The sequence below is a fragment of the Manihot esculenta genome, chromosome 10 (assembly GCF_001659605.2).
Source record: "Manihot esculenta cultivar AM560-2 chromosome 10, M.esculenta_v8, whole genome shotgun sequence".
NCBI classification, from domain to species: Eukaryota; Viridiplantae; Streptophyta; class Magnoliopsida; order Malpighiales; family Euphorbiaceae; genus Manihot; species Manihot esculenta.
The window spans coordinates 19,828,595-19,851,336 of record NC_035170.2 but is presented as its reverse complement, the minus strand read 5'-3'; the positions used below and the strand labels follow the sequence as shown (position 1 = coordinate 19,851,336).

At 30.1% G+C, this 22,742-nt stretch overlaps 2 protein-coding genes and 1 non-coding gene across 4 annotated transcripts; 1 reads left to right on the top strand and 2 right to left on the bottom strand.

Annotated features, from left to right (window-relative positions):
• Positions 1 to 6,082: 6,082 nt before the first annotated feature.
• On the bottom strand, positions 6,083 to 6,154 carry TRNAD-GUC. The gene has a single exon. It is a non-coding gene; the product is annotated as a tRNA-Asp (tRNA).
• Positions 6,155 to 8,468: 2,314 nt separating this feature from the next.
• Positions 8,469 to 9,931, top strand: LOC110624216 (MDIS1-interacting receptor like kinase 2; the record flags this gene model as incomplete). The annotated part of the gene is made up of 3 exons (XM_021769331.2): positions 8,469 to 9,018; positions 9,091 to 9,494; positions 9,670 to 9,931. Coding segments are annotated over 2 exons (942 nt in total), but the record flags the coding sequence as incomplete, so codon positions are not given.
• Positions 9,932 to 11,158: 1,227 nt separating this feature from the next.
• LOC110625112 (zinc finger protein-like 1 homolog) lies at positions 11,159 to 22,155 on the bottom strand. 2 transcript variants are annotated; one of them, XM_021770650.2, is made up of 9 exons: positions 21,844 to 22,153; positions 21,159 to 21,239; positions 20,430 to 20,550; positions 20,245 to 20,339; positions 13,998 to 14,069; positions 12,815 to 13,063; positions 12,551 to 12,659; positions 11,888 to 12,074; positions 11,159 to 11,626 (listed from the first exon to the last, which is right to left on the bottom strand). In XM_021770650.2, the coding sequence occupies exons 1-9, from the start codon at positions 21,865 to 21,867 to the stop codon at positions 11,542 to 11,544; spliced, it is 1,023 nt and encodes a 340-aa protein (XP_021626342.1). In that variant the 5' UTR covers positions 21,868 to 22,153; the 3' UTR covers positions 11,159 to 11,541. The 2 variants fall into 2 exon arrangements, with proteins under 2 accessions (XP_021626342.1, XP_043817014.1); XM_043961079.1 differs by lacking the exon at positions 11,888 to 12,074 and having other exon boundaries at positions 21,844 to 22,155.
• Positions 22,156 to 22,742: the final 587 nt, after the last annotated feature.

Here is a 22,742-nt window from a genome sequence, read left to right as displayed (position 1 = left end):
CAAAAGTAAACAGTTAAATAAAATCAGTTAAATATGGTTCAATTTGATTTTTATACCATCAATTTTTTTTTATTTTGATTTAATTCGATAAATTCCTTCAAGTTAGTTGTGTATGGCTGATTCAATCTAAGACACTCCCCCGTCAGCATCTCTGGCTTCAATTTTTGTGTGGGAAATTTGACCTCTTTGGCATTGGATACTGCTCAAGGGACATAATGTAACTCAGCTCCTAAGTTTTGAAAATGATTTTTCGCAATTCAGCTCAGCTCTTCTTGGCATTGCTTTCATCCAGGGAGTTCTTGCTTGTGGCTCCTTCATCAATATGGGATTCCACTTTTCCGACTGCTTTCTGTTCATTATTAATATTGTCAAATCTACCGTTTTAACTCCATCTGAGATTTTAATTAAGACATCTTCTTCAGATCCTGAATTCTCCTCTACATCATCTTCAATTACCACAGTACCCAAAGAGGATTTGGGAGTGTTATTGCTCACCGTCGGTCGGTGCATTTGAGCCAAAAACTTTCGATTCTTTTTTTCTTTTCATGTTTAGAGATGCATATGTTAGTTTTATTGACTAATGAGCGCCGAGGGAAAAGTCGTAGTCTTGATTTTTGTAAACTAAAGTATGTCAATCTCATTATTTAAAATTTTTATTTAATAATTAAAAAACTAAAAATATTTTGTTCAAAAAATAACTAAAAAGATATTAATAATTTTTTATATAAGAAAAATACACAAAGCGTAATATAGCTTGCATTATAATTCATAAATATAGAAATTTATATAGTTTTTCTTTGTTAAAATAGTTTTGTAGGTTTTATTTATTATTTTTAAATTCAATTACTAAATAGGTTTAAATTGTGATTAATATTAATAATTTAGAATAAAATTGATATAATTAAAAGAATAAGGTAAAAAAAAGATGGAAAGGTTAGGTCTTTTGTGTCATTAAGCTCCTATTTTCCTTTTTTTACTTTTTAAAATGTTTAAAAATAAAAAACTTAATGGGTTTATTATATTCTATTTAGATTCTCAAGATTATAATTAGTAATAAATAAATTAATATTGAATTTTCAACTTAATAAAATTTCAATTGTTCCAATAAAAGTGAAGAAAAATGGAAAAAAACTCAAAAGTTTGTAAAAATTAGAAGAATAGAATTTTAAGCAAAAAGAGTATCACTTTCACTTTATTTTATTATATTAAATTAATTATAAGATTAAAAAGTTTGGATTTCAAATATACATAAATACTAAAACATAAAATTTTAAGATAAGATTATTAAAATAAAATATTTAAATATTATATAATTCTTAAAAAATGTAAACCTATAATTTTGATAATATATTGAGATAATATTATTAAAATAAATTTAATTTTAATAATATTAATTAAATTATTAGATGACAAATTTAAATAAAAAAAATGATTTTAAGATAATAAAAGATAATATAATTCAGTTAATAACGATGTAATTTTTAATAAGAACTTGTTAAAATAATTAATATAATTTTTAAATAGATTAGTTTTCATTTGGATTTAAATCTATTTATATTTTTATTAAAATTTAAAAATACATATATTAAAATTATATTATTAACCGTAAAAGTAAGTTTCAAATATTGAAATTTTATTTTGATAAATCTAATCTAATTAGTTTAAATTATGTTGAATTTGCATTTAATTTTTATTTTAAATCTGAAATTTGTTATAATTTTTTGTATTAAAATTTAATGAATAAATGTTTTTATAAATTAAATAATCACAAATTTATATAGCTTTTTATGTGGGATAATATTGTAATAATTGAAATTTCAAAATATATAGATAAAAAATATTAATATTTAACATGAAAAATAATTTTTCATAAAAATAAAAAAGAATAAAAAAAGAAAAGAAAATATGGTATATGATAAATGTTAAGATATATTTTCTTTATATTTTATATTTGATAAATAAAATTTTAGTAATATTAAAATTTTTAACGGATCAACTCTTAAAGTGTTAATTTGTAAATTATTGATAATAAGTAATAGAATTTTATATTTGATAATAAATATAATTTTTAAAAGCTTTTGTACATGTCATTTAGTAATTACAATATTAATTTATTTAATATTATAAAAATAACATAAATTTCTAATGATATTTTTTGATATTATTACTTTTAAATTTAGAAGAATTTAACTGTTTATAATAATAATAATAATAATAATAATAAATTATTGAATTTAATAAATATTAACATTATTTTATATAAAAATAGGAAGGGAAATAACTGAAAATTAAAAATATGTATTTTCTTTAACTCTCAGGTCTTTATTCTATATATTAATAAATAAAATATATATAATTTTAATTATTATTTATAAAATTAACAGATTAATTATATAAGTACAGTTCATTTTTATTAATATATTGTTTCTTGAATTAATTTATAATATAAAATTAGAATTTACATATCCATCAATAATTTTTATAAAAATAGGTAATAAATAACTGGCAATAATTTTTAAATTTAATATATTAAAATATGAAAAAATTTATAAAAAAAAATATTATTAAATATTAAAAATTTTTTATTAGTTCAAAAATTAGATAATTTAATAAATATATTAAAATATTAAAGTAAATCAGTTGATGTAATATATTTAAAAAGTTATTATCAAAATACATGAGTTGAAATAATATAATTAACGTTTAAAAATTAGCAAACAAGATTACTTATTTTTTAATATAAATATAATAAAATTTAGACTTTAATTAGTATAATAATTAATTTTTTAAATATTATTTTAATAGTAATTGTAATTTACACTAAATATTTTATTATAATTTTTAATTTAAAAATAGTAATTTTAGGATTATAATTCTATTAATATTAGAATTCATAAAACACATATGTTAAAATTTTTCTATTATTTAATCAATTTAATTTAATTATTAATACTTTATTGAATTAATTACTAAAAAAATTCTACTTTTTCAAATTTTTACAATTGCATTGTATACTAATTTCAGACATTATAGTCTTTATTTGACCATTTCTATAAAATATAGGGATAATATGAGCTAAAAACTGAAATTGTGTTTATTTGATCTCTAACTAAAAAATTAGGAGTATATTTGAATTTATTGTCATTAATTTAATTACTAATTAAATTTTAAACTTTATATATTCTCTTAAATGTATTTCACCATTATTTGTAGGGGTGATCATTTGATCGGTTGGGTTCAAAACTGAACCGAACTGAATAAATCAAAAACGGAAATTTTAGTGTTTATGAAAATTGAATCGAACCGAACTGATTTTGATGAGAAACCGAATCGAACTGAACCGGTCTGATTCGGTTCGATTCGGTTCGGTTTGATCGGTTTCTATTTTTAATAATTTTTTTTTATTTTTTATACTTTATTTTTAATATTTTAAAATTTAATTAAAATATTTTAATTTTAATATAATTTAATTTCTCTATATTATTGAAAAAATATATTATTATCACTAATTGGTTCGGTTCAATTTTTTCGGTTTTTTCTGATTAAAACCGAACCGAACTGAAATAATTGAAATTTCTGAAATTAAAAACCGAACTGAACCGAAATGTATAAAAAACAGAACCAAATTTTCAAATCAATTTGGTTCGATCGATTTTTTCGATTTGAACCGAATACTACTCAACCCTAATTATTTGTACCGTTAATGTCTAATAAAATTATCACGTTATCTGACACGTTATCTTACACGATATTACTATGTTAGCAAATTTTAAAATATAATTGATAAAAATTTAAAAGATCGAAGTATAATTATAATATTTTTTAAAACTCAGTATTTTTTACTATTTTATCAAAAATTAAAATTTATAATATTAAAATTTTATATTATTATTATAATATAAATTTTTTAATTTTATCCATATTTTACCTATACTGTTCTATATTAATCCCATTCCACATTAATCTACCTTCAAAATTATTTTTTTTCTGAAATCTATTCTAAATATTATTATAATTTAAAAAAATAACTTAAGAAAAATTTCAACTTTTAAAAAGATTTATAAAATACACTCTCACTTTTAAGTTTTTATCAATTGTATTCTGAAATTTACTATTATAACAGTATAATGTGGCAATAATATGATAGATAATGGGATAATTCTATTAGACACTAAAAATAAAAATAATGGTAAAATATGTTTAGAATAATATATAAAATTTAGAGTTTAATTGATAATTAAATTAATATATAATAAAATTTTAAAAATTTAAAAAGAATATAATTTTTTATGATTCACTCTATTTTATTATTAATGTTAATATTATAAGATATTTTTTATGTAAAAATAACTAATAATGATTTATTATAATAGTAAATAATAAGTTTTTTTTAGCTATTAAAATTAATGTATTATAATATATTATATAAATCACAAGTATAAGAGTAAGATAAAACGCAAGCGCATTGAAAAAAAATTAGTATATAGTAAGTGGTGAGATCCTAGGCTTCCTTGATGAGAGACACGCGGCATTGTATAGATTTTGTGAATAAGGTTCGAGTTTGATATTAGACTGAATAAAAAGTGAAAAAGGATCGATAATAGTAATGACTATGGGAAATATATAATAACTAAAAGAAGGAAATTTTTTTGAGAAGTCTAGGTTTTTTTCAATAAAAGTTTTATATATTCCTTTTTTTTTTCTAACATCATGATGGCAGCAATTATTATTATTTTTTCCTGACGACCTTATATCCAATTTTAATGGACGTGCGTCTGTCTGTAAATTGTATTTAGAGAAAATTATTTTTTAGTCCATGAAGTTTAACATAATTAACACTTCTATCTCTCTATTTTGGCGACCCAACACTTAAGTCCCTCACTTTATTTTCTGTCCAAATTCGTAGTCCTTCCGTCCAAAATAGCCGTTTGGGACACATGAATTGACAAAATTAACCATCACTAAACCCAAACCCAAATGTCTCTTCTTCTTCTTCTTCTCCTCTTCTTCCTACCATTTTTTGCAACTTCTTCTTCTTCTTCTTTCTTCTTCTTCTTCTTACCCTCCTTTCTGCAACTTCTTTTTCTTCTTCTTCTTCTTCTTCTTCTTCTTCTTCTTCTTCTTCTTCTTCTTCTTCTTCTTCCTACCCTTTTTGCAACTTCTTCATTTTCTTCTTCTTCTTTCTTCTTTTTCTTCCTACCCTTGCTGCAACTTCTTCTTCTTCTTTTTCTTCTTCTTCTTCTTTTTCTTCTTCTTCTGCAACTGGAAAAAACATGAAAGAGAGAAAAAAAAAGAATTTCACATTAAGAGAAGGGTATTTCTGAAAAAAATTATCACCTCTCACTTTTGACTCTTTGACCAAACGGTTTAAATGGACGGAAGGACTACGAATTTGGACGGAATAGAAAGTGAGGGACTTAAGTATTGAGTCGCCAAAATAGAAGGACAGAAGTATTAAGTATGTTAAACCTCAGGGACTAAGAAGTAATTTTCTCTTATATTTATAGTTAGCTGTCGATTAGAATGATGTTAATAGGCACATGACGTTAATTTTTTTTTTACTTAATTTTTAAAATTTTGGCCTTTTTTCACTATCATTCAAAATTATTATTCTCATTTATAATGAAATTGTAAAATAACTCATTAGTGATTATAGCAATTTCACTTCTTGTTATTTATTTGCTCTCAACTATCATTTATTTTGCAAAAAATATTTTATATTAAAATATTCTTTTACTTTTTTAAACATTTAAGACGCTTAAAAAATAAATAAAAAAAATAATATAGCACACATTATTTAATTTTAAATTAAATACTTGTAAAAAATAGTTAATTTCTATAATTATTAATGTATCACATATAAGATATTGTAATTATCGTTCATTAATTTACAGTAAGTTGTCCTTGAAAATCATGTAAAGGATAATAATTATTCTCATTAATATTGTGAGAAAAACTTAATTTTTCAGCTAAATATTTTAAGATACTGTAATTTTAGAAAAACATGCGGTGACGTTAAAATTGAGAAGCTTTAAAAAAAAAAAAAAAAAAAAAAAACAATTAAAAGTGTTAAAAATAATATCGCCGTTGCCGGGGATCGAACCCGGGTCACCCGCGTGACAGGCGGGAATACTTACCACTATACTACAACGACTTGCTTGTTTAATCGATGCTCTTTTACTGACAGATTGCTCGTAGAACAACACGAACAAGTTGAGCAAAATGGGGATTTACTCTAGTGGGCTTGGGTTGCGACAAGTCTCCACTTGAGTTGAAAAGGCATTATTTTAAATGGTATTAAAGAAATTAGTTTTAAAATATATATATTTTATTATTTCAGTATTTTTATGATTAAATACATTAAAATAATTTTAAATTAACTTTTAAAATTTTTATTTGTAAAAAAATAAAAGAAAAATTTTCTGATTTTATTATATCTTTTTACTTTGAAATTTATAATTTAATTTGTGTGCGTTATTAATAATCAATTAAAATTTTTAGATATAGTTAAAAATATTAATGTGAAAATTATATTATAAAATACTAGTTTAATATAAATTGAATCGTGTGATATTTTTTTTATTTTTTAATTAATAATTATATTTTATTTATTATATTAATATTTTTTTAATAACGTTCAAAAATTACTAATTTTTATTAAAGATGCAATATTATGAAATATTATTTTAAGGTAAATTTAAACTATAATGAAATTAGTATAATTATTGTTTTTTATAATTTATCCTATTTCTTAAGTAATATTTTTAAAAAATGTGTTCTTTTCAATAAAATAAAAGGTGATAACTTGAAATAAAAGGTTTCATGAAAATATGAACATTAATGCAATAAACTCATTATAATCAGGGGCGGAGGGAAGATACGGCAAGGGGCACATGTCATACCGGCAACCGGAAAATGCTTTGAAGGGGATGAAGGTGCCTCTCTTGTTTGGTATAAATTATTATGAAAAATAAATTACATAGTCTTATAAAATAATACAAAATGTCTACTTATTGTAAAATAAAAAAAATGTAAATTAAAAATTGTAAAATAAAAAAATTTAAATTAAAAAGAATTGAGTTTATTCATTCCAAATAAGAAAATAATTAAAAAAGAAATATGTTTAGTTGAATTGAATTGATTTTAAATTAATGGTAAAAAGAAAACACGAGAAAAATATAGATTTTTGTATTTTTTTATAAGAATAATGACTTGTATTATATTTGGACTATAGTTTTATTGGCCCTTAATTATTTATTATCATCTTAATTTCAATTTCATATCTTAAAATTTTCTAATTTCAATCATTGAATCTCATTTTATTAAAAGAATAATTACCTACAATTTTAATGTATTTATTAAGAATTTTAAAGTACATATATATAATTAATAATATAAAATAATTTATTAATCAATTTATCAAATTTTTTAAAAAGTAATTTCTTTTTATATTCATTATCAAATATAAAATTATTTTATTTATTATTAATTTTTTTCAAATTAACACTTCTAAAATTGATAATCTGTTAAAAATCATATTATTGTTAAAATTACATTGAATTAGTATTTTGTTAAAGAATTTCAGTGTTCCTCATTCATAGCCCATCACTTGTTTTCTTTGTTGAATTAAATCAATAACATAAGCACAGGACCCAACGAGTGCTGCCAGTTTTTGGTGAATTGGTTGATTAAATTTTGTTTATACCTTATTTATTCATTATGTTTAACACTTCATAAAATTAAAATTTTTAAATAAAATCACATTATTTTAGTGAAAAATATAATTTATAAAATTATATAATATATAAAATATATTATTAAAATTATATAATAAAATTACTCATTCCGTCTTATAATTTTTATCTGTTTTATTAAAAAATATAATTTTTTATTAACTTTTCAATTATATCCATTTTAAATATATTAAATTTTATTAAATATTAAAAGATATTTTGTAAAATTTATTGAAAATAATATAAAATTAAATAAAATTATAATAATTAATTTATATATTTATTATAATCTAAAAAATAAAAGTCAACAATAATTTTAAAATAATTAAAAAATAAATAAATAAAATTATGGAACGAAAAGAATATAATATCATTGAAATTATTAAAAAACATATATATATATATAGTTTTCAAATATTGTTTTGATTTTATAACGATCCGGAAATCGGATCGCTACCGGCGCTAGAATCTAGATCGACCTTAAATCGATTTGGACCGTAGCGTCGGTAGCGGTCCAGTTTCCGGGTCGTTACAGATTTGATTTTAATGTAATTTTTAATAAAAAATCATAACTAAAATCAAATAGTTAAATAAATTCGATTCAATACAATTTTACTTTTATAATGTTGATTATCTTTTAATTTCAGTGCAATTTAGTTGAATTTGAAATCTTATAAATGACAAGATGTATGTAGAAATCTTTTAGAGACTAGACTTTAACTTCCCTCCTTTCAAATACTGCATGTCGTTGAAGCTACTGAGGATTTTGACATCAAATACTGCATTGGAACTGGCAGCTATGGCACTGTTTATAAGGCACAACTTCCAAGTGGCAGAGTAATTGCCTTGAAGAAACTCCATAGGAAGGAAGCAGAGGAGCCAAGTTTTGACAAATGTTTCAAAAATGAGGTGAAACTGTTAACAGAAATTCGCCATAAGAACATTGTGAAGCTTTACGGTTACTGCTTACATCAAAGAGCAATGTTCTTGATTTATGAGTACATGGAAAAGGGAAGTTTATTCTATGTCCTAAGAAATGAAGATGAAGCAGTGAAATTAAGTTGGAGGAAAAGGGTGAACATTGTGAAAGGAATTGCACATGCTTTATCATACATGCATCATGATTGTAGTCCACCAATTGTTCATCGAGACATATCAAGCAACAACATTTTATTAAACTCAGATTGGGAGGCTATTGTATCTGATTTTGGAACAGCAAGATTTCTTTATCTTGATTCATCCAATCAAACTATACTTGCCGGCACTCGTGGATATATTGCTCCAGGTATAACACTTGTCTTCTTCTTTCTTATGTTGCTTTCTCTAAAATGATGCATTCTTTTCTCTTTTAATGTAGAGCTTGCATATACTATGGTGGTGAATGAGAAATGTGACGTGTATAGCTTTGGAGTGGTGGCGCTGGAAATAATTATGGGAAAGCATCCCGGAGAACTTCTTTCTTCATTACCTTCATTACCATCATCACCATCAAATTCAAATGTAATGTTGAAAGATGTGTTAGATTCACGTCTCCTTCCTCCCAACAACCATATGGTTGCTCAAAGTGTGGTTCTTGGGGTCACGTTAGCACTGGCATGCTTGAGATCCAATTCAAAATCTCGACCAACAATGAAGCAAGTGAGTAGAGAGTTCCTTGTTCACAAGCCAGTTCCATTGTCTCAATCTCTTCAGGAAATTCCTCTATGGCATCTGATAAATCAAGACATATGCATGCAAGAGGAAAATTAGCTGACGTGCAAGGTCAGTTATCTTTTGATATATATTAATATTAAAGTATACGATCCTTAATTTTTTTTAAAAAAATTATTATGTATTAATCTTTCTGTTATATATATATATATATATATTCTAATTGAGAGTATTTCAGTTCTATTATCAACTAAAAGATATATAATAGAAATGTGCTTGTGTGAAGGTAGTTACTGCTTGGGATTGCAAGAAAATAATGGAGTGAAGAAATTGTTCAAGTTGCCAATGCACCATCTATTAATACCTTTTTTAGTGTCCATCAATTTAGGAAAAAAAAAAGACTGAATTTAAAATGTAATGATCATAGTTTGAAGGTCTTTGTCTATTTTTAGGTTTATTTTTCATTTCATTTTGTGGATTATTGTGTAACGGCCAGCAATCTCAGGGATTTAGTAAGTTAAATGATAGGCCTTGAATCTTTTTTATTATTATTATCCTTCCCCTCTTTATGGTATAGATTATAATTATGTATTTGTATTGTATGAATTTTCAGTGTTCATTTGGATTTAGATAAGCTCATGCTCTGTATTATTCAGTTAGAGCTGTTGTAGGAATTTAGGTGTAATTTGCATAAAATTGATAGGAGAAGAGAGATATATTAAAGGGATAATTCATTTCCCTTCCTTTGTGGGCTTCGGTGGTAGTAAGATCAACGCGCTATTATTTCAAAAGAAGCTCCTATTGAAATTCACTATGAATCTTTGAATACCTATCATAAGATTTATAAACATTGTTCCTAATAAATGCTAAAATTTTACTTGTTTAACTAGTTATATGCTTCAACTTTTGAAGGAATCAAAACTCTCACTTCCTTGACTTATTATAAACTTACTTTAACTTAAGGTAAATTACTTTTCAAATAAGTTATTTGAATCAAACAAAAGCTTTGGTATTGTGCATAAAAATACCACTTGATTTGTCACCTTAAATTAGATACATTTCTCTAAATGTATTTCAATTTTTTTTATAAGTAAAAATATATTGAAGAGGAGATAAAACAAACTTTTGGTACAACAGGAAAACTAAAAAGCCAATGCTACAAACCCAAAGCAAGGACAGCGTGGCATCTAGAAGACATTTGTACATCCAAGAAAACGGTATGCAAATCAATAAATTTTTTGAAATTTCTAAAATTTTGAATGTTTACGACGATTTAAAACATTTACGTTGTTATGCATATGTAATATTTGAATGAGTACTACTAAACAGATTAAATTGATCTGGATCAAATGAGCTTATAATAAGAATTAATGAAAAGTAATTTTCAAGCTCTTATTAATATGGGTGAGATGATAAATATAACTTTGCGACCTCCCATGCTTTTACCTGATATCAGAATGGTCATATGTAAAGTCTAAGCAATTTGTTATCATAAAAGAAAGAGTGGTAGCTTCCACAAGGAAAATTATTCATCTAAAGATGAATAATGATAGCAATTCTAAGGCGTAAATAAATTGAACTCATTAATAAAAAGGCTCGATCCCATCTGGGCCTAACTCCGGTAATTAGGAAAGAAAGAATTTAGATAGAATAGATGGATATTGCTGATCAAAAGCACCATAACCATTCCTCCATGCCAAATCGAATTTTCCAGCACAAACGGAGCTTGGTTACTGTCAGAGCCCCTTAAAATTGCCCAGATGGAAGGACAGCTCTTGACCAGCTCAACTTCTTTTTGCAAGATTTATTAGCTGACAGAAGGTTACAAAATAAAGCCAATTTAAACAAACATCTTTCCTCTTAACCTAATCTTCCAATTCGATTCAAATAGACAAAAAATGGAAACAGCCTAAGAGGAACATTGTCAAGATAGATTATGCAACAATTTACCGCCATTGACACTAGAAATAAACTCTCTTCCAATCCATCCCCTCGAACATTTCACTCATAAACAAGCAACTGAGGCAAAAATGGAAGAGGCCACACACAATAAGCAGAAGCAGCAGCAGCAAAATCACCATTAACCACCTGGCAGACATGCATATACGGGTGGAATAAATGATCACTAAAATTCCATCACAACCTCAAGTAAGAACTACTACTGCTCATCATCTAGCTGCTCTTCCCCAAAACCCCGCTGTGCGATTCTGTAATACAGTATACCCATAGTTGCCATGCAGGCCCTGCACATTTTACGACACGTGTATTAGCAAAGCTGTGAAAATAATGCACCTGCCCTTGAAAAAACAGCTATGGTAGCTATTGATTCATTGTGTATTGTTCTTTTAATAAGTTAACACCGCAAATACCCACTATTGGTTACTTAATGCATGCAATTCATAATAGCAAATCAATAATATAAAATCAACCTTTTCAATAATTCTTATAATTCATTCTCACGTGAGGATTATATGGTAACTGATTCACAAAGAAGTGGACATTACATGATTGCTATAAAAAGCAGGATTTTTCTTGGATCCATTCTTGATGGTCTTTGATGCCTCGCACGACCTTCTGAGGCATCATCTCCATTTGATGCATCCTTACGTGGAGGTGCAGTTACTGGTAAAGTTGGTAGTGCACTTGACCAGAACGGAAGCAATGCTCTAAGGAACTTATGGCGGAATGGACCTACAATTGGAAGAGTTGCAATTTGAAAGTTGAACACGATATAAATCAATCTGCTGGCAACGGTGGTTGCTATATTCTATGAAACACGTGAGAGATGAATGGCCTTCCATGCATTATTATAACCCCACCCCCCACCCCCAAAACGAAAACCAACCCAACAGAAGGAAAAAATAAAAAATAAAACGCCACAACCACCTTCCATTCTGTGCCATCCAAATTCCAAATAGCATATTTCCCATTAACACATGCACATTTACCAAGCCCCTCATGCCTGCTACAGGTGACAGCTATTTAATCCATTCGCTTGTCCTGAGCTTTTAATGAATGAAATTGTTTTAAATCAATTTGATAATTTTGACAACCATAGAGCAAAAGGAACAGAATCTAATGGTAAGCTGGTAAAGTTGATCTTCTAAAAAGCTCACAAGCTCCACTGTCATTTGAGCTTGCTTGCACATAGTAAAGTTTTCACTCACCCCTTCGACTGTACTTTTTACGATTCCCGTCCTCATCATCTGCATAGTATGAAATTTCTGAATTCTGCCTGTCAACATTGATGCCACCCTTCCGTGTAGTAGCACCAGGCTGGCTTGCATAGCAATATTGCAAAAAAAAAAAAGAAATGTAAGAAAATGAAGCAATAAAACAAGCCAAATTGAACAGATAATAAATTTCAAGGTGAGTACAATGTTTAAAATATCAATGCAAATAAGAAGGAAAAAACATTAGGAAATTCTTACAGCACCAGGACTTGAATTTTTCAAATAATTCCCTGCTGAACTGGGGCTATCAATTTCCACAATATCTGATACTGAAATTTTAGGAGGCTCTTTTCCAGCTGCAGATAAGTATCCCTCAGATATATTTATTTCATCTTGTTTCAGCGAGGATGACGAAGAAATGTCAACCAATGGATCCGAGGCAAATGCAGGAGGCGGCACCAGCAAAGAAACGGGATGATTTCCAAATAAGTTCTTCTCCAAACCAGTCTGCAAGATGAAGAACAAAACTGCTCAAAACTTTATCTGAACAATGATAAGGAAGACAACAATTTCAGCTTCTTGAAGTCAGTGATATCTTGAAGTCAGGGATATACTCTTAAGAGTTATAGGTGAGACTATATAGAAATGGCACTAGACAAATGTTCAACAAATCTCAACAATGAAAATCTCAACCTAATTGAGTATTCACCATTCACCAGTTAAAGGATACAAAATTGAAAGAGAAACCACTATTCACTTCTTGTAGACAAGCAGGCACACAATTTTTAAATTTCTAAAATAAAGTTAAAACCCAATAATGCAGAGGGGAAAAAGACCATCTTCTATCATATCAGTGACCAATCGACCATGCTATTCCACCCCGTTATGAGGAGAAACAATTTGCAACATCACAGTTCAAACTTTATTACAGCTGATAGGACTTCTCAAGGAAAGACTGATCAATTATACTTGCTCTTGTGACCCTTTATGTAGAGCTACTGAAGATGTCTGTGGAGAAATCTCTCAAAAAGATATTACTGAACGAATGATCACACTTAAATTAATTCTCCTTCTTTTGTTTATAACCATTCTAAACTGTCCTCATGTTATTGATGGTTAGGTGTTTGATAATAACCATGCAACTCCTACATTGACACTTCTGAATTGATAACCAGTGAGACTCCAACTTCTGACAGATAATCAAGCACACCTTCTTATGAGTACCATCAAACCAGGAAAGAGGACGGGAGAGCTTTCAGGCTCACCAATTAAAATAATAAGTAAAGGTGAAAAAAGTAGCGAACAAAAGGATAAAACAACTGAGATGTCTATAATAACTGGAAATCCAAAAATAGGTTCAGCATAATTATACTACTTGACAAAGCATCACTAGAGAGAACTTCAAATATCAAATATAGTATAATATTAAAGTAAAATTTACCTGCACGATAGCCTCCTTCAGCTTTGAATGAAGACGAGATCCTGAATCTTTGACACTCTTGGGAGGCCATATCTGCACCATGAAAGGGCCAGATGGAACTAAATTGTAGTGTACAAAAAGAATCAGTGCAGCTAATTTCTAAACAACACCATCACTGAAACAAAGTATTTCATTATGTTTCCGTTCTTTCCCCTTTATTTTTCTGTGTGACCAAAATGTATTCAGTTGCAATCAATATAATGTCAAAGAATAACTGGCAGCTTTGAGCAGATAGCAGAGTTGTAAACAAAAAATAAGAAAAAGAAAAACTTCTTTCAATCATTGAGGAATAGCGAAGTGGAAATTTAAGGCTCAAAATTGTTGTATTCAACATGGTGCTGCTAATCTGAAAACATTTACCACACTAAGAAATGCTTGCAAAATTAAAAGCAAAAAGCTAAATGCGAAAAAACAACATAATGGCTTGAACTAACAGGAAAAAGTTGCAAGTTTATTCTTCTAAATTGCTACAGAGAAACATAAATCCTTTTACTGAACAGTATTGGTCAGTCTTTCAAATCTGAAGAAAAGAGGAATCCCATAATCAATTTGTGTGAATTGGCCAAGCCTTACAAAGGACATTCTGCAATTAAGGCACACATAAGTTGAGTGCTCAATCATTGCAAATCCCAGACAACCTAAACCTCTAAATGGTGCAGGACCTAACCTTAGTATATGTACTCTCTTTCAGAAAAAGTCATTACAACAACACAACACAGTGAACACACTTAAAATGGTGCACAATAAAGTTGCCAAGCCTTCTTCTACAAGTGGAAAGCTTCCACATAATAACAACTCGGAACCTCAACTCTGCCCTAATCCAAAACTACTATCACACAGAGCAAGTAATGCAAGTTCCATATCCATGGTCCACCCATGAGAGTAATCTTCCAGATATAACCTAGAAAACTACTAACCATCACTAGAAAGACAAGTGCACAAAAATAGGAGAAAAAAGTATAAATGACATATGTAGATAAATACTATAAACAACCTTTTAAGTCCTCTTAAGTCTTACAGAAGAATTTTGGGAAAATTTTGAGTATTATTGTATTTCACTCTTAATCTTTACAATTGTTTCTACATGATTATTTATACACAAAAAAAGTATAAATGACATATGTAGATAAATACTATAAACAAACTTTAAGTCCTCTTAAGTCTTATTGAAGAATTTTGAAAAAATTTTGAGTATTCTTGTATTTCACTCCTAATCTTTACAATTGTTTCTACATGATTATTTATACACAAAGAATTATATCTAAACAGGAAGCAAATAATCAAATAATAATTACAAAGATAATTAAGAGCCCTAATCAGATCAAATCATATCCCTAAAATCAGCTAGGATCAGCAAATAAGTCAACACTCCCTCTTAAGTTAGTGCAAAGATGTCGCCCATGCCTAACTTGCAAATCAGATTATAGTAGATCTTATTGTTGAGCCCTTTAGTAAACACATCCGCAAGTTACCCAATAAAAGTCACATGAACTAGGCTTAAGACACCGTCTATTAATCTTTTTTTAATAAAGTGCCGATCAATTTCAATGTGCTTCGTCCGGTCATGTTGGACTAGATTTTGTGCTATACTTATAGCAGCTTTATTGTCACAATACAAAGTCATCTTGTCTCCCTCGAGCAACCTCAACTCCTCCAATAACTTCTGCAACTATAATAGTTCACACACACCTTGGACCATTGCTCTGTATTCTGCTTCAGCACTTGACCGAGCAACAACACTTTGTTTTTTGCTCTTCCAAGTGACAATATTCCCTCCCACAACTGTGCAATATTCAAAGATGGATCTCCTGTTATCAAGAGATCCTGTCCAATCTGCATCTATAAAAGCTTCAACTCAGAGGTGACCATATTTGGAGTAAAGAAGCCCTTTCTCTAGCGTAAATTTAAAGTATCTCAAGATGCAAAGTACAACCTGCATATGAGTCTCGCGAGGATCATGCATGAATTGGCTGACTAAACTAACAACATAGGCTATATCCGGTTAAGTATGTGAGAGATAAATCAACCTTCCTACTAATCTCTGATATCTTCCAATATCCACACTCACCAATTCCTGCTTCCAGCTTGTGATTACTTTTAATGGGAGATTCTGCTGGTTTACGCCCCATCATACCAGTTTCTTCCAAACGATTCAGAATATACTTTCTTTAGGAGATGAAAATTCCTTTTTATGATCTAGCCACCTCGATACCTAGGAAATATTGCAGTTTTCCTAGATCTTTGATTTCAAATTCCTGAGCCAACAACCTCTTTAGTTGAGCCATTTCCTCTTTGTCATCACCTGTCACCACTATATCATCAACATACACAATAAGAAGGGTGATCTTACATTTGTAATGTTTGATAAACAGAGTGTGATCAGCATTGCTTTGTTAGTAACCAAAGAACATCATGGCTCTGCTAAACCTGTCAAACCAAACTCTGGGAGATTGTTTTAACCTATACAAAACTTGTTTTAACCTATACAAAACCTTTTTTAACCTGCACATCTTTCCTTGTGTCTTCTCATCAGCAAACCCAAGAGGAATTTCCATGAACACTTCTTCCTCTAAATCTCCATGGAGAAAAGCATTCTTTACATCAAACTGTTGCAAATCCCAATCTAAGTTGGTTGCGCAAGATAACAGAACTCTGAATGAGTTCATTTTTGTAACTGAGACAAATGTCTCTTGGTAATCCACTCCATAGATTTGGGTAAATCCTTTAGCAACTAATCTGGCTTTAAACCGTGCAATTGTGTCATCGGCATTGTGTTACGAGTTTCTTCCCAGGTGGAAGAGTGACAAGCTCCCAAATCTCATTTTTAGCCAATGCTTTCATCTCTTCAATTATTGCTTCCTTCCATTTAGGATTTGCAAGAGCTTTCTTCCAATCCTGTGGAATAGATACAGAGGAAATAGGCAAGGCAAAGGCTCTATAGGAAGGAGACAAGAATTCATAAGAAACAAAATTAGAAATAGGATGCTTAGTACAAGATCTAACCCCTTCTTTCGTGCAATAGGTTTATCTAAGTCATTGGAGCATTCAAGAGTTGTGGTTAACTCACCAGAAGAAGATTCTTGACTCTGAGTAGACTGCATCCCTTGTCTCTCCTCAAATACCTTCTTAAATCTGGCTTGTCCAAACGACCAATTCTTTCTCCCTAATTGGACATTTCCCCTGTCTACTAGAACTCAAACTCTCTAGTTGAACCATATTATCCAGAATTACAGAATTCGGGATCACCTCTTCTTGCTCATTATTCTCTCCCTGAAAAGGTGAGATGGTGATACTGAAGTAGGGTTAAGTTTCTCGGAAGGCAACATCCATAGTGACTAAATATTTCCTAGAGGGAGGGTGATAACACCGATATCCCTTCTGTGTTGGAGAATACCCAACAAACACACATTTAAGGGCCTTAGGGTCCAGTTTCCCTGCCGTCCTAGTATGGACAAAGCAAGCACACCCAAATACTTTTGGTGGAATAATGTACGAATTCTTCACTTGTAGAACCGCCAAAGGACTCATAAAGTCAAGGGCCTTGAGAGGCATTCTATTGATAAGATAAGCATATACAAGGATTGCATCTCCCCAATATGATTTGGATAGATTCATGATGAACATAAGAGATCGATCTACCTCCAATAGATGCCTATTTTTCCTCTCAGCAATGTCATTTTGAGCACTAGTATAAGGACACCTAGTTTGGTATACTATCCCATTACTCTCCAACTATGCAGAAAAGCTACTATTCATGTATTCTCTTCCATTGTCAGTTCTCAAAATTTTCACCTTAGTATCAAATTGAGCACAAACCATCTTATGAAAGGATTAAAAACAAGAAAAGACATCACTTTTAGCTTTAATTAGATAGACCCAAGTTATTCGAGTGCAACAATCAATAAAGGTGGCAAACCATCGATTACCAGATAAGAAGACAGTTTGAGTAGGCCTCAAAACATCAGAATGAATAGTCGCAAAGGAATTTGACTTTTATTATGACTCAAAGGATAGGATGTTCTAGTGTGTTTAGCATACTCACAAGCATCACAAAATAAAAAGCCAAACTGAGTTCTAGCAAATAAAAAGTTTTTCTAAGACAAAAAATGATAGATGCCCTAATTGCCTGTACTACTGTATTATTTCCTGATTAACATCCTTATTTTCTCCAAAACAGGCTTAAGATATCGAAAAACCTGGATTACCCTCCAACATGTATAAGCCATCATGCAGCCTACTATTGCCAATCCTCTTCCCTGTGCGAAGATTCTGAATAACACAATGATCAAGAAAGAATTCAATTTTACAGCTAAGGGCATTAGTGATAGCACTGACAGATAAAAGGTTGACAAGAAAGTGGGAAACATGAATAACAAATGATAATTTAATGTTGGATGTGCAAATAACAGAACCTGTTTCGGATACGGGAGTAAAAGAGCTATTAGCAATTCTGATACTATCTTTGGTTAGAGAAGGAAAATAATTGAGAAAGCCTTTAGAAGAGTCTGTCATGTGTCTATTCGCACCAGAATCAATAATCCATGGAACATTTCTAAGAGAGAAAGCATTACCTTACTTTACAAAGTTAGATGTGGCACCGGAGGATGAAGAGGTGCAATATGAAACAGGAGGCGCTTGAGACTTTGAAGTTCATCAGGGGAAAGGAACTCAGTCGTTGTTGTCTCCTTAAAGAGCTCCTCCACAGTTTCTGCTAAATTAGCTTGAGTTCTGGAGGCACCTCGTTTTTCTCCACGGCCTATAGTGGGACGACCATGTAACTTTCAACAAGTCTCTTTGGTATGCCTCGGTTTCCCACAATAGTCACAGTGTAAGTGATCTTTCTCAGAAGTAGGAGGCTGTGGTGTGCTCAAACTAGTAGTCAACCCAGCCTTTTCAACTGGTGTAGTATAGAGCATAGCATGTCAACGACTTATCTCTTGTTGAACATGGGCATGGGCCTCTTCTAGAAAAGTAAAAGGATTTCTTCCCAACACTTGGACCGAAATGGATCATATTCATTATTCAACCCTGCAAGAAAATCATAGACCCACTCCTTTTCAATCATTCTCCGAAATTTGATTGTATCTCCAGTGCAGTCTGCCTAGAAGTCTTGATAGTAAACAAGTTCCTACCATAAGCCACATAACTCAGAATAAAATTGGGAGATAGTCATTTCTCCTTGCTTAGTACCATGAATCTTATTCCGAATATCATAAATTTGGGCATCATTCCCAATCTTGGAATAAGTTAAAGACAAAGCCTTCTATATTTTTGTAGCAATATCAATCAACAAATAGGACTTAGAGATATGAGGTTGCATAGAGTTAAGTAACCATGTCATAACAAGACAATTATCCAAGTCCCATTGAGAAAAATCTGAATCACTCTCATCTGGTTGCATTATCAGTGACATAGCCCTGCAGGCCTGCAGTCCTCTAGCCTTGATAAACAACAAAAATGACCTTGACCAAGTAAGATAATTGGTTCCATCAAGTTTTATGGGACTAATTTCCAAGGAAGGATTATCAGAGTTAGGAATCGAGACCCTTTCACCTTTTGCCATTGAGACCCTTTTACCTTCTGCTACGGTAAAGATTTATGAACCATGAAATAATAGGAGATACTCAAGGTTGTACACAAAAGAGAGCCTAATCAATTTACCAAAAAACCGGGTAGCAGCACGGGAAGACGAAAAAGATGGTCGGAATCGTCGCTGGAGTGATCGGAGCGGCGATGTAGCGTCAGGCGATGGGTTACGTGTCGGGAAGCGATTGGTCACACGCCGGGACGGGGAGGTGTGTGAGCCTCACGTGTGGGCTTTTCCGACGTCGGAGCTGAGCCATCGGCCAGCGACAGTCCAGCGATTCTCCTAGTGCCGACAGTGAGAGGAGAAAAGGCTCCTAGATGGGTTAGTACCAAAAAAAGGTAGATCTAAGGTTTTGAAACCCTAAATATGAAAAATTGAATTTGGACCCTAAAATCAGGAAAAAGCTCTGATACCATGAAGAATTTTGGAAATATTTTGAGTATTATTGTATTTCACTCTTAATCTTTACAATTGTTTCTATATGATTATTTATACACAAAGAATTATATCTAAACATGAAGCAAATAATCAAATAATAATTACAGAGATAATTAAGAATCCTAATCATATCAAATCATATCCCTAAAATCAGCTAGGATCAGCAAATAAGTCAACACTTACCGATGTGGAACATGATGGGCATACATATCCAGCTGGCGCAGTATGTGGAGGAAAGCTCTTAATATGAGAAACCAAACAATTTGTGTGTATAACATCTACAATGGATCCCAGAAATAAAAGCATATTATGTCGTGCATTTCACAAAAAATCTGCAATAGCACAGCTATATTTGTAATAATACATACGCAGGCAACCCAATCGGGTGGTTTGAGAATCATTCCCCTCTTCAAGTACAGCTTCGCATGAGCAGCATTTTGGAGGCCAATCATACTCTCCATCTATTACCCATTCAGAGTAAGTACGAATCTACAATAATGACAAGACAAATACAGAGTAAGCCAAAACTAGCTACACACAAATACTTTTCTAGGTTATATACATGCAAGCACAGCACGAACATACACAAAAAGGCCCATATGTTTGCATGTATGTATTTTATACATATATAATTTTACAATATTCTGCAGATTTTGTGCAAACTAAACGTTTATTTTTATATTGAAGCCTTGGGTAGTCTTTTATCAAGAATTTTTTATTCCAAAAGTTCTGGAAGGACACCTTAAGATTGCATTTCTAGTTTTATGATTAAAGTGTGGTCAGATATTCACTTGTGTAGCACCACCAACAGATTCCTCTGTTCCTCCTGCCAGTTTCCCTCCAAAAGTGAAAAGTCCTTATATCCTTTTTCCCTGATAACTTCATATCTCCACCTTTACTGTTAATTTAGCTCTAGGGCCACTCACACTAAACCTAATCCCTCGATTTAATTTATTAAGCCTTTTTGACTTTTTGTTCTTGACATCTCATTACGTCAACAGCATTAAGATGATAATTGTTTTTCATCAAATGACCAAATAACCAAAGTGTAAACTGCAATGCAATAACAAGAGATATAAAGAGTTTGATATAAATACCACACAAATCTGATGCTCCGTGAAGCAGATACATTCTCCGCAAACAGGAACCTTGTGAACAAAACAATATAGTTTTGTAGCCTGAAACAGCAAAGTCCACATGCGTGAATCCTCATATTTGAAAAAACACTCATTGCTGTCTCATAACTGTCAATCTAAATCATAAAACTAACCAACAGAAAATGCAACTAATAACCTAAAACATTGAAAGCTCCATGGCAAACATAAATCAAGATTTAGAAAAATCAATTACAGTTAACATCCAAAATTATAATTTAAAGCTTAACCGAACTTTTAATATTTAAACAGCACTAAAAACTAGCAAACACTGTTACACAATGCAGGTGAATGATCAGCAATTGGCTAGTGACGAGCTCCGAACTCTTAGCTTAACGCCAAAAAAATTCAACAACGCGAAACTACAATTAAACTAGAAACCAACAAAAAGGTCGCTAAAATCCTTCAATTAAGTGTGGCAACAAACAATAATATCGAATAGAATTGAATTGCAAGCAATCTAAAAATTTAAGTAAACAAAAACCAACAAAATCACAGATCGAATAAGATTTCAAAAACGAGTTGAATAGCAGGTAACCAACTAAATCAGATCTAAAAGAGATCATATACAAATCCCGCATTTCCAATCTCATTGAATCACGAAAGGGGAAGAATCAAAGAGAGTTACCTTACGGCATTTGCAGACAACCATTGCAGAGAGAAATCGCGAAGCTAGAGACTTGAGCTTTTGTAGTCTATAGAGCTAGAAATTGGAATTCCTCTAGGGTTTAAAGGATGCGATTGAGATGGAGGGAGATCTGATTTTGAGAGAGAAAAATTAATGGTGACGTTGTGATTGTTGAAGAGTGTGTTAGTAATTTTTATTGTTTTGGGTTAATTGCATTTCTTAATTGATAGTTTGTATAAAGATGGAGCAACCAGCAAGAGATCCTTCATCCTGGATATTTCCATTCTTTGACGTAAGATCTGTTTCTGGGATTGCAAAAAATAAATAAATAAATAAACTTATTGAATTATAGAACTTGGGCCTGGGCCCAACAATTTAATTACTAGCAATACCCGAATGGGCCCGTTCCCGTTTCTTAAAAAGTTCAACCTAAAAAATAGAACTAGCATAATATAGAATCACCTTAGATATCTTGTAAATAGTCATATTAGCTTGTCCTGAATATTTCCATTCTTTGACGTAAGATTTGTTTCTGGGATTTTAATAAATAAATAAACTAATTGAATTATAAAACTTGGGCCTGGGCCCAACAATTTAATTACTAGCAAAACCCGAATGGGCCCGTTCCCGTTTCGATTCTGTATTTACTGAGAATCAATATCAAGCCGAAATTGTTTCATTTAATTTGATTTAATATTATTCTTTTAAATTTAATTTCAGTTTTTAATCAAAATATTTATTACAAATAATACTGAAAAAATTAAACGTAAAGGATTCAACAAACTCCAAATATAAAAATCATCATAAAATCTATAATTAGTATCGTTAAACAATAAAATTTGAGTAATTTCATAAAAAATAATAAAAAAATAACATTGAATAATGAAATTTGAGTAATC